Here is a 12,732-nt window from a genome sequence, read left to right on the forward strand (position 1 = left end):
AAATCTTCGATCATTTATGTAAACACCACCAGAAAGCAGGTAGGATTTCGTAAAATACAGCCCAATGAACTTAGCGCGATGCACTCTTAAACGATTATTCCATATGTCCCCACCGGATTGTACTGCACGACTCTCTAACACACCGACTAACTAAGCCCACTGGTAACCGTACTTACGAACGCGAACTTCCCTTCGTCAGACTTCATTTTGGCAGTCAACGACACAAAAGTACACAACCAACAAAATTAATCCCGGCAATATTCGCCGAAAACCACTTGTAGCAAAACACACACAATCCATATCTCTCATTGCACTTACCTGTCTTATATAGAGCAATCACTTCACTGGCAAGTCAACAATTTTCAATCATGGGACAACTGTTAATGTGCATCCCCCGATAAGTACTGTTTGGAAACTCCCTCTCGGTGATGATCACTAAATATTCCCATTACCTCCTGCTTTGAAATCTTTTTTTTTTACCGATTTCCATAGAGAAAAAGCAAAATAATTAATGCGCTGTCAGCACATTTTTAAAGTCTTCTTGGGTCAGAGAACGGACATCCATGATTATCAAAACTGTCCGGTATAGCTATGCCAGAGTTCTTCATCACTGAACAGGTTCTCGGTGGGAGCTAGCAACTGCATGCCTACAAGTTACCATCAACATCTGAGTAAGCACCTCAAGTCAACCCACCACGCTTGCTAAACGAGTGAAACTGCAGAGCACACACTATCCGCTGTGGAACAGATGCAGAATGACTGAGGTTTGGAAGTTCTTGCTGTGGCATTAGCTTCAACCGAGAATGTGAAATGGAATGAAGCTGATTAAAGGGAAAACCACATTCTTTCCAGGAAGAGGAATCACATCTTTGGTGACAAGCTGCGGCCAAAGCCAAGAGTACCTGCAACTTAAAGCCGTACACACATGACAAACTCTCTCATTCCAAGATGTGTTAGCCACCAAACTATGAAGCAGTGCCTTATTAACGCGATGTGAATGCGGCCGACATTTTTATCATTTTATTTACTGCAATTCGGTTTGCATCCGGTGGCAGTGGTCCTTACTCTACACAATTACAACAAAATACATATAATATAAACAAGTACACTTCATAAACACCCTACAGACATACCTAGACATCCACACCATACACAAACACACACACAATACAAAAAAAACACACACACACATTTCACGGTTTATCACCAAGTTTCTGGGGAATGTTGTGAATGTACAGTGGAAAAGGAGAGGTTACGGTGCAATTGGTGTAGGTCTGAGGAAAATGACACGTATGACAATTTTAATTTTTAATGTTGCCAACAATCCAAAATGTTTTCATCTTGTATGGGAGCTCGAAACTGTCAGGTGAAATTTCAATATGAATTATACCAACTATTAAACTTTAAAAAAAACAACCAAAAAAAAAACAAAAACAAAAAAACATAGTGCTGGAACAGTGTTATTGCGACCCCTATATACAAATGCCATGCTTAGAGCAATTTTCTCAGTTTTATTTATTAATTTACTTGTTTACTTAGCAATGCTGTCAGTAATTCTATTTCTACCACGCTACACAGCACTGGATAATAGGTCAGTAGTGAATTATGAGCTGGAAAGGATATGAAGGCAATCAATCATGGCATATGTTGTATATCTGTGGAACAACAAATCCTTTGTTAAATTGTTATATTATATCAAGAAGTAGCCTAAATTAAGAATAAATTTAAAATTCGTTTCATGTATGATTAAAAGGATGAAACATTTCATGAAAATTGTGCACATAATTGTTTTCATACAATGAAAAAAATTAAAAACTATGTTTCAAAAGAAATATGGGAAAAAATACAACCATCTTGAATGAAACTCTTGCCAGTGTTTTAGATCCAATCTAAATGACTGCAACAGCAATCTGTAGTGGCTAACACTCTGAGGATTTCACTGCTTGAAACCAAGAAAAGTATTTGGGCTTATTGCCATTACAGAGTTTCAACATAAAATGAGTGGAGGAACAATCTGGTTCAACTGTCTGGATTAGATGATCCGAATGATGAAATGAGGGACACAGACTAATTGATTACAAAGTGGGGATTCAGGTAGGGTTCAACTCGCTGCCTATGAAAATTCACTTATTGGGCCAACAGATGCAGTAAAATCCATACCTATAACTAAATTTTGTGCTACATTTGTGGCATTTATTTTTATAATACAGTAGGGCACCGCTTATACGGCAGGTTAGGGACCAGACCCCCGCCGTAAAGCGGATCTTTGCCCTTTTTCACTTGGAAATGCATATCAAAGCCTAATAAGATGTTTACACTATCATATAGTAAGTGCACAATAGCGCTAGGCCTAAGAAAATGAATATCAGTAGTACACACATTGTGGCTCATTTGATCTTCAATCCACACAACTAAAAGTTTTTCCATGTCAGCAATAAGGCTATCTCTTTTTCTTATGACTTTAAAGTTCATTCGTGTGGCACTTTTAATTTCATTTAACACTTTCTCCTTAGCGTTCACGATGGCACTAACAGTTTGGCGAGCTAGGCTTAGCTTACGTCCTATCTCGGCCATAGACATGCCTTGTTCACGAAGTTTAATCATCTCTAACTTGGTATTTAAAGTAAGAGGCTTACGACTCCTCTTTTTATCGCTACTACCCTTAGACGCCATTGTAATTACACTGTAGTAACACAAAAATATTACATAAATATACAGTTTGTAATAACTTTGAAAAATTGCCAGAAATACGGAGACGTGGAGCATACAAAAGATGTAAACAGACTGAATCAGCGACCAGAAAATGGCGCCGGATGCACTTCTCTGACTCAGCTGTTGAGCGCCGTATTAGCGAATCGCCGAAAAGCGGGGCCCTACTGTACATATTTGAATTTATTTTATTCATTTACCTTATGAGAAGACAGATCCAAGTAGTGTGTTATATCTGTGGGTTAAGGAGTACCTTCTCAGGAAATAAAAGCAGTTTTCAACGGAGAAAGTACTTGCTTGAATCCTTGTAACAGTGATCGTTTAAATTAAATTCTTATGAACAGTATGTGAAGAAATTTAGGATAAGTAGTGATGCTAGTCCAGACCAAAGGTTGCAGTCTGTTGAAATGCAGTTTTCAGAGGAAATTTTGTTATTTTGTACCTAACTAGCATGTATCTTATATTTAAGGATACTCTCTTGAAAAATACCTAAAATTCTACTATCGTCTGACCTTACCATCAGTATGACCTGTTATCACTGGAGGTATTTAGTGGGTTACAACGTCATGAGGTTGACTTACTAGACCAAACACGGGACCAAGGAACACCATGGAGAACTGAAGTCGAGAGCCCTGATAAAATATTCTAATTAGTGTGGAGGATATGATGGCAGTCTCTAATGACCAATGGATTCCACAGAAAGCACAGAATCTGACCAACTGAGTGACTATTAATTGAAAGGTGGACTCTGTGCATCTGCAAAATAGAGAGAGCAGTGAAAGGGTTACCATAGTCAGGATGATTCCAAATTACTTTCATGAAGGCCTCCCAAATGAAGAAAAGTATTTATTTGTATGACAATACACATTACCATATATATATGTACATTCTATCCAGTATAGTAACTGTAATGATAATACATGTTAAGACTTGTTTCATAGAGCTATTGTTGAATTTGAAATCAAACTTTTCTAATCACAATGCAAGAGATAAAGACTCTCATGCTGTAAGGAACATAAAATGACAGGATAGAAAACAAGTGTTCAAACTAGTATGTGCACACAAAATACCGAAATTTCTAACAATACAGAAAATACTGTATTTTTATCTTTATGACAACTGTTTATTCTTGAAAATATTAAAATTAAAGTTTAATATTGCTCTGAATTACTTGCTGGGCTGAGACATCCTATGTTCACAGGAATATTTATGCTCAGAAAGAAGACATAAAAGTAAAGCACGCTTACTGGCCATATACATTCTCATCACTGTAAGCGATGTACAGGAAGGAGTCCTCCTCATGATGCTCCTGAAAACCATCAGCAACAGTTAGACTTAAGCCATATAATGTGGAGGAAATGCCAAACTAAAATTTTTGTCAATCTAATTTTATGCCTGTAGCTTACAATAAATTTTAGATTTAACAAATGGACATTAGTAGATAATACTGTGATACCCAGAACAAGATTCAATCAACAATTTAATTACACATAATAAAATTAGACTGTACACTAAAACACACACTCATGGCGCAGGAATTATCTATTATACAAATAAGAAGTCCTCTGCGTGAAAGGTAACTCTGTTTCACATACCTTGGTCCTTGCAGTGCAATAAATGTCAAAGAAGGCATTGATAAAGTTGTTCCTATGCCAAAGCACCTTGGAGGTAAAGCTCCACTCATTCAAAGAATACAGTACTTACATTTTTATTTATTAGTGCCTCAGTTGAAGACACTGTCAGTTCCTCAGACTATACAGTGTTAGGCTGATTAATGAGAAATGTGGAAGGAAGTGGCCATGGCCTAGTTTAAGGTATTATACTAGAATATATGTCTAGAGGGCCTGAGAAAGACGACATGAGATGAATCGGGCACCTCCTGAATATGAAGCAGGAGTGCCAATCACTTGCTTCCAGCAATCTGTAGTTACCCTGAAATAAGGAGCAGACGTTACCTGGTAGAGGCAGCCCATTGCAGCACTGGTTGGGGGGATCACGTTATTGACAAAGAAGAACAAGGCATCCTCAGGACGCAGGTGGATTCTCTTCCTTATAAGGAAGTAGAACTGGCCCACTGTCAGGTCTGATGGAACTAGGTACTTCTTCTTGTCCAGATCACCAATCCTTGCCTTTGGGGCTTTCTCCACAATCACCTACATAGACAAAAGCAATTACAGACAGTGAATCTTTGTTATGGCCTCATGAACTGATCCCCCACTGCAATGTCTAGAGCTGACCAGCAAGAGATTATTTCAATGCTACATATCAAATGCAAACAGCATCAGACAAGAGGATATTTATTTACAGTGTGGGGAAAGGATTGGGAAGAAAGCAATGACATTTTGTTTCAAAGTGCTACTAATATCTGAACTCAATTCCAGAACAGTCACATCTCTCACAAAGAGATCATTTAACCAACATGAGGATCAGATGCTTAAAACAACATACGGGAACTTGCTTTCAGTCATAATATACACAACTCCACGGTACAGAGAAATTCTGCACTGTCGTGGAATTTGAAGGTTCATAACTATCACAACAAGAACCTGCTACTAGAAACTATTATGACCCTAATAACTTATTTTATAAATTTCCTTTCATAATCTTCCCCTTTACATCTCAGTCAGGGACATATCCTCTTTCCATGAGGTTTCTCAACAGAAATGGTGAATTTCTGCAAATGTGTTGATACAACATATTATTTTGGAAAACAATGTCATGTAAGTACTGGAATTAAAATTAAACCACAGAAACACCATACATAATGAAGATTGAGATCTGCAACTGAGTACACATGTATTTCCTTAAGAGTTGGTTTGCAGGCACGCCAATTTACAATTTTTGTGTTTTATTTCCACAAGTTGCAATGATTGACTTATTGCTGGGAGCCATTAGTTAACAGTGGTCTGAATGTTGGCGTCAGGTCTGATGAATTCCAGAAAGCACCACTATAACTGAATGAGCCAGGTAATCAGTCAGTATAGTGACTACTATGGGCTGGATGACCAGGGTTTGGTCCCTGACCAGGGCAGAGCATTTTTCTCTAGCTTCCATGCTGGCTCTGGGACCCACCCAGCCTCCTGCCAAATGGGTACTGGGGGGGGGGGGGGGGGGCCTTTCCCTGGGGTATGATGCTGACCACTCACCCCATCTACTGCCTCCATATCATGCAGTTGGGGCAGCTTTACATTTTTCTTAACATTACAACTTAATTATGTAAGTGTAAATTTAGTTAACACTAACAAACATATTAAGAAGGGAAAACACTTGCAAACAATTCAAATCCTAAACTGTGCAAAATTAAATTTCACAGTAATCTCTTGATGCTAAGAAAAATATTTCTGGACTTAATGTACCAAAAATACAGGATGTTTAAAACTATCAGATCACAGAAAACAAGCCAAATTGCAATGGTTACAGAATCTGAGCCACATACATGTAGATAATCTAAACAATGTATGGTGTGAAGCTAGTAAACATTGCAAGAACAAATACAGGGAATATCAGAGGCAGGAAATCAATTAGCTTTCAACCCATAGTAAAAACAAGAACACTAGAGACTTGTACAGAGGCAAAAATGAATTTATGAAGGGTTACTAACCTAGAAGTAACTTGGTAAAGGATCAGACTGGTGATCAGCTTGGAGGTAGCCACAACATTTTGAACAGGTGGAAGAATTACTTCTCTAAGCTCACGAATGTACATGGGGTCAATGATGTTAGACAGATGGAAATAACATACAGCAGAGCCATTAGTACCTGAGCCTAGTCCCTTTGAGATTAAAATTGCTATTGCAAAGCTGAAGAGCTATAAATCACAAGGTAGTGATCAAATTCCAGCAGAAATAATTCAAGTAGGAGGTGAAGCATTACGTTATGAGATCCATAAACGCCTCAATTCTATTTGGAACAAGGAATAATTGCCTCAGCAGTGGAAGGAGTCTATTCTTGTACCAAGCATATGATTCAGTTGGAAGGAAAGTATTGTACAATATTCTCTCAGAGTCTGGTATATCCATGAAACTAGACAAATATTTTATATAGGTAAATATTTGTTTGACATGTTTCCTATTCAAAACGGTCAAAAACAAAGAGAAGCTTCATCACCACGGCTTTTCAACTTTGCTTTAAAACATGCTCCTTGGAGGAACTATGTATCAATAATAATTCTATGACGCAAGAATGTGTCGTTTCAAACAAAGCAACGGCCTTGAAATGTTCAGCTAGGATCCTGGGTCAATACAATGGTTTCTCACCTGTAACTCAACACTTCTCAAACAAAGAACCTGCCAAAAATCTTCCCTGGCACACATATTGCAATCAAACCAATATCATGAATGCCCTTTTGTTTCGAATCTCGAAGTATAAGTGTAATACTTACTGGAACTCTATCCGGGTATTTCTTTCTAATTTTTTCTCCCTCAGCCTTCCTCTTTTCGAATGGATGTTCTTCTTTGTATTGGAATTTCATGCTTTCAAACGAACACACGCTATTCGTATGATTATCCAAACAAATATGATTTATAAGATTTTTCGTAATGACATCGACCGGACCTCGGAACTCCAACACAAAACAGCTGACTACGCATATCCGCTTCCTTGTGTGCTAGAATATAGTTCCAAATTGAGTTCACTTTACTAACTTAATTAACTTGAAGCTAAGAGAACGCGTTCGTAGGTTACACGAAATTATTATAATTCTTAATTAGTAGCTCTAAGTAGAAACTTAGTGTTGTTAATAATACGTTAAACGTCATTGATGGGGTTAAATGTATTCCTACTCAATTACGTCATACCTCAATGTCTTCCTCGTGACATGGGCGGAATTTGGAAACCAGCTAATATCCTTTTTAGTCAAACACAATATACTTAATAAATTGCAGTTTGGATTAATGAAAAACAACCTAGTCACTGTACCGAAATACAATAATGACGAAGCCTCTCTGCTGGTTGCGTGAATGCCAAGACCACTTATTTCATTTGTCTGCATGTAGATACATTTCATTGTTTTGTATGACGGCTTCCTGTAAACAACCTACTCCAAATTTACAATGAAAGTCCTTTTTCACAGTCAAATATGCATTGTAAGTATTCCAAAGTATCTTCGATCACAGAACAAAATTTCTGTAAAAAGAACAATTTTGATTAAATTAATATTCCTAGTATTTTTTTAATGTCCATCATATCTACACATATTTCTAAGTGCTTTGAACTATGGAAGACTTTTTAAGGCCTTGACTGTACCTTGCAATGCAACACAAAACACAGATAAATGTAATATACATGTACTGTCACTAAACAGTTGTCAAGGGCTGCAGAAAACCTTTAAAAAATGTGACCTATCCTGTTCTTGATGCAAAATGTCACTACTGACATGTTCCTTAAACACATTTTGCAGGTTATATTAGTGTGTCACAGATGACAATATCTGCATGTGACAAGTGTGCATGTTCTGGAAGCCCAGAATTTGGATTCTGAATCTGACACACGAAGGGAGACAAATCAGGAAGCAACCATGTGAAACATCATGCGGACAAATCATTTATTAAACAGCAAGTACACAATTCTTTTGTACCCGTTGAATGAATGGGACTAATCGTTGTCTTCTTCTTCTTCATCCTCCTGGCTATTGATCTGGAACACATACACAACCGTCATTTAATAATATCTCATGAACACATGATGAAGAACCTTATTTGGAGCCTGATACGGGAACAAAATTTGCTCTGGCAACCATCATGTTCAGAATGACTAAAGGAAATATAAGCAGTGTAACAATTCTGGAGCTTTTGCCACAATTTAACCTCTCACCTGTAACCAACACAGACAGGAAATTTACCCTCACTCACTTCAGAGTGAAAATACATTTGCAAAGTTTGTGTCATTTCTGTACAGTTTTAATGAAAACTTTAATGCAATGACAAACTTTTGCAAAAATCCACAATTCCAAATTTAATGAAAATCTGTTCAGATGTTTCATACACACAGGCAGAAAGAATAATTTTAACAAGCAGTTGACGGGGATGCCCATGCACCTGAAAAGGATCGGATGAATTGGACATAAGAAATGCATAAACATTTTGGTTGGAAAATCTCATATGAAAAATTAACACTGGAATTATTAGCTAAATCCATGGAGCAGTATCCTTGAGAAGCCAAGATTTGCCAGGTGGCAAAGAAAATCACTACCTTTTATGGATTCTGAAAACCAGTAATGTGTTCAATCTACATTGATTTCGCTTGAATTTTGAAACAATTGTAATTTAGTCTGCTTATGTTTGTCTACTAATTTTGAGCACTAATCAAACCATGGTTTACCATGCTTTAGTTTGTTATATCACAAGAGTTTGAAAATCAAAAAATAAATATCCTACATCTACACAGCCATCCAAACTGTTTGAAACAGACTTTCAAACCTTCACAACAACAAGCACACTTTCATGTCCACCACGCTACATGAGAATCAAACCACAGCTCCTTACCTGGAAGTATCTCAGTTCATAGGTGTCTTTCCCGCTCGCAACAACCCGCAGCCAATCACGCAGGTTATTTTTCTTTAAATACTTCTTTGTAAGGTATTTTAGATACCTGACAAAAAAAATATATTCAAAGACATGTATTCTGCAATTTATTCAAAACAGGAAAACAATGAAAAAATTTTCACTATGAATTTCTCTTCTGTTTCACTGACAGTATGAAGCAGGTGAAATGAGCTGAAGAATTAGTTATCATAACACATGTTTCTTTCAAGATTTTCATTAAGTTTAAATAACAGAAGCACGATCAGAAAACGGAATCTTCGTCATAGATCAACCTATCAGGTGAAAACACCAACAAATAAATGCTGCTTGTGGTTACCTTTTAGAGAACGGAATGTCAGAATTAACAGACAGCTTCATCTTGTTGCGCTCCAGATTGACCACATTGCCAAAATTATTAGTCTTGCCATTCACCTTGATGCGCTCTTGCAGGTACTTCTCCTAAAAAAAAATGCTGTAACAATGATCTGCTGGTTGTGATGGTACAGTAGGGGGCACCCCTTCATATATCAGAACTGAAGGATGAGATTGGGGGTCATGCAGCACAAATAGATGTTGAGTAATACCTAGGCGTAGATGGGAGGTTACTAAAGAAACATGGTGTGACAATGTGCAGAGGAGTCATCTGGCTGAGGACAGTGACTAACTGTGAACAACGCAATCAACCTTTGGGTTCCACAAATGGCACGGAACTTCTAACCAAAGTTTCTCATTGGCTTACCAAGATCTCACTACATGGAGTGAGTTTAGTTAGCCCCCATCTGATCCTCCTCATACTACTGTTAAAACAATGAATACCATAGCACTGGTATTTTATGGCTTTTGACTATAGCTACTGTAATGTGAAACTCACCATCACTCCAATGACAAAGTAGTATACAAATAACAATGCTACTGCAGGATGTTAGGATTTACAATTAAACAGCTGAAAACAATAACAGGGACGTGGTGCACACAAGAAAAAATGTAGGACCATTACATGCATTATGTAAACTGGAATGGGAACAACTTTACAATATGGTGACCACATACTTGAATCTAATCGACTACCAAACTTCTCACAAAATGTGTTTCTATTTATACGGACTAGACTCAATACAACGTAATGTATATTGAACTAAAACATATAAACCCAAAAAGCACTTACATCTGTTAGAAACAACTAAGAGATGAATGTCAAACATTTGTTCCACCTTTGCCAGTAGTTAGCCCACACACATAGAATAGAACTGATTTACATTCCACTGTTCCTTCATAGGACTAAGCCAAGGATGTTTAATGTCATAGCACAAATAAAATACTTGTTTCCTGGAATGCCAATCCAATGCAAGTGAACAGTGGGTGATAAATGGTCACCAAATAATAAACACTGAGCCATCTGAGGTTTATTTAGTTACTAGACTTGAAGTAAATATTCTCAGACACCCAACCCTTTTACCCTGATAAGGAATGCTGTCAAGTCAACACACATGGAAAAGATATATGGGAAAAACAACCCACCATGGTGAAAATTCCTACAGAATTAATTTACTAGGGCTTGTAGAACCCTTTCTACATTACTTATAGGAAGTGGCCACTGCATTGTAAAATTATGTGACAATAATTGTGAATGAAACCCCCCATTTATAAAAAAAAGAAAGAATACAAGTGGCCACTGTAATGTAAAGTTTGTTTAATTTCCACTTTTCAAGCACTATACTGCAGTTGTTAATGCTATTACTGTGCACACTTGATTTTCTTCTATAATGAACGTATTAACAGAAACCACCCATCAGCTACCAGACTTACAAAACTGGCAACATCCATAATATTGTCTTCAACAGGATGCGTGCAGTCAACTGTAAACTTCAGGGAAATTTTTTTCTTCTTTTGGCCCTTGGCCCTTATATGTTGCTGCTTCTTTGGCTTCTTCACAACTGCTGGCTAAAACATATTCAAAATTTTAAAAGAAATCACTCATTCAAAATAACGCAATAATAAATGCAGAGCTTCAACCGGACTGTTGGTAGCACTGGTCGCTAATACGGCTGAAGAGCTAGATGAATTACATCCACTAATAAGAGTGACCTATTATACATCAATACATTTTCTTGTATTATTTGCTCCAAATTATATGGTATCTTCAAAGTTCGTCATAGCAAAGCAGTCTGCCGCCATATAAATTTGGAAAAATTGCCACGGTAGGCATGTTAATTTCTTCCTACGGCAGACACATGAAAAGCAACACGAAAACCATTAAAAATAAACCTAAAATACAGTGCTTATGCCACAATACAACTTATTATAGGTACACACATCATTATCCACTACATTTTTTAAAAAATGTATGATCCAACACACTTACTACAGGCATTTTTCAAGACAATTCCTAGGCACACTCCTACTTTCAACCCGTAGCTAAACGTGCTCACATAGAAACGGAAGTTCACCGCACAGGAAGTACCATGCAACCACTGGCAAAAGCATTTTCATTCGTATCTGTGATACTTAGGACCAACCTGTCCTGTACTTAAATCTCAGTATAGATTCAGTTACTTAACATTATTATTATTAATTTGCACACTTTCATCTTTCGTAATATTATTATATTCACATTTCCTTATATGAATATATTGTTATCGGTAATACAAACCGTGCACAAAGAACTAAGCAATGAAAGCCACGTAATCTGTATTGTATGCAATCAATGCGCGGATCGAAAATGTGCCGTACAACAAAATCTTACTGGCTGTAACTTTTGCACATACAACCTATAGTTTCCACGCATAAACTTCTACGATCTACATTTCTATGGCACTTAGTAATTATTAAACGGGCTTATTCCCCGCCTCAAGGCTTGTTCCACTTCAATCACGACATGCGAAATTTTCTAGCAGTTTCCATTTTATCTTTTCATTTCTTTCAGTATTGCTTAGAATCAAGTCACATTTATAAAAACTGGCATCAATTAAAAATCTTTTGTCAACACCCTATGAAACTTTTTCCCAAAAGTTACTTTCATTCCATTCCATACACCTGTTATCTGTAAATATCAAAATTTTTGTTGCTTCACTGTCATACTGTTTTGCTTGCCCATTTAATAGCACAGAAGACACTTCCCTATGCCCTTTAACCATTTTGGTGACTTTTATCAATGAAAAGATCACTAGTAATACAGCTGTCATTTTTACTAATGAGACCGTCAGGTTTACTCTGTAGTAGCTTAATCTATAACTGCTAATCACAACTCTGCTACTTAAAGCATCAGCTAACATAGTAAAGCACTACACAAGCATCGTACATCACATCCACATATTTCTGTTTGGTGCGGCCATTCAAACCCTCAAACAGTATCACATCTGAATATGCATTCTAAATCACAACCTGTATCTGAACACATGTGAAATTGCTACATAGCCACACATACCAGCAAATTTGAAATGAAGCATGTCCAAGCACAGTGTGAGCACTGAATTGTTACTTCTGAAATCAAAGATGGCCTCTGA

The 12,732-nt window shown here is 37.1% G+C and overlaps 2 protein-coding genes across 2 annotated transcripts; both read right to left on the reverse strand.

The window, feature by feature from the left end:
• Positions 1-3,540: 3,540 nt before the first annotated feature.
• Positions 3,541-7,303, reverse strand: Atg8a (GABA type A receptor-associated protein autophagy-related 8a). The gene is made up of 3 exons (XM_022086047.2): positions 7,090-7,303; positions 4,665-4,862; positions 3,541-4,018 (listed from the first exon to the last, which is right to left on the reverse strand). Exons 1-3 carry the CDS (start codon positions 7,177-7,179, stop codon positions 3,953-3,955), a joined length of 354 nt encoding a protein of 117 aa, XP_021941739.1. The 5' UTR covers positions 7,180-7,303; the 3' UTR covers positions 3,541-3,952.
• Positions 7,304-8,226: 923 nt separating this feature from the next.
• LOC110840789 (large ribosomal subunit protein eL22) lies at positions 8,227-11,748 on the reverse strand. The gene is made up of 5 exons (XM_022086046.2): positions 11,592-11,748; positions 11,036-11,170; positions 9,567-9,688; positions 9,191-9,296; positions 8,227-8,342 (listed from the first exon to the last, which is right to left on the reverse strand). The coding sequence occupies exons 1-5, from the start codon at positions 11,598-11,600 to the stop codon at positions 8,301-8,303; spliced, it is 414 nt and encodes a 137-aa protein (XP_021941738.1). The 5' UTR covers positions 11,601-11,748; the 3' UTR covers positions 8,227-8,300.
• Positions 11,749-12,732: the final 984 nt, after the last annotated feature.

This window comes from Zootermopsis nevadensis, unplaced genomic scaffold, assembly GCF_977971745.1.
Source record: "Zootermopsis nevadensis isolate Lab colony 2312 unplaced genomic scaffold, Znev_1.0 Znev_ptg000027l, whole genome shotgun sequence".
Classification (NCBI taxonomy): Eukaryota; Metazoa; Arthropoda; class Insecta; order Blattodea; family Termopsidae; genus Zootermopsis; species Zootermopsis nevadensis.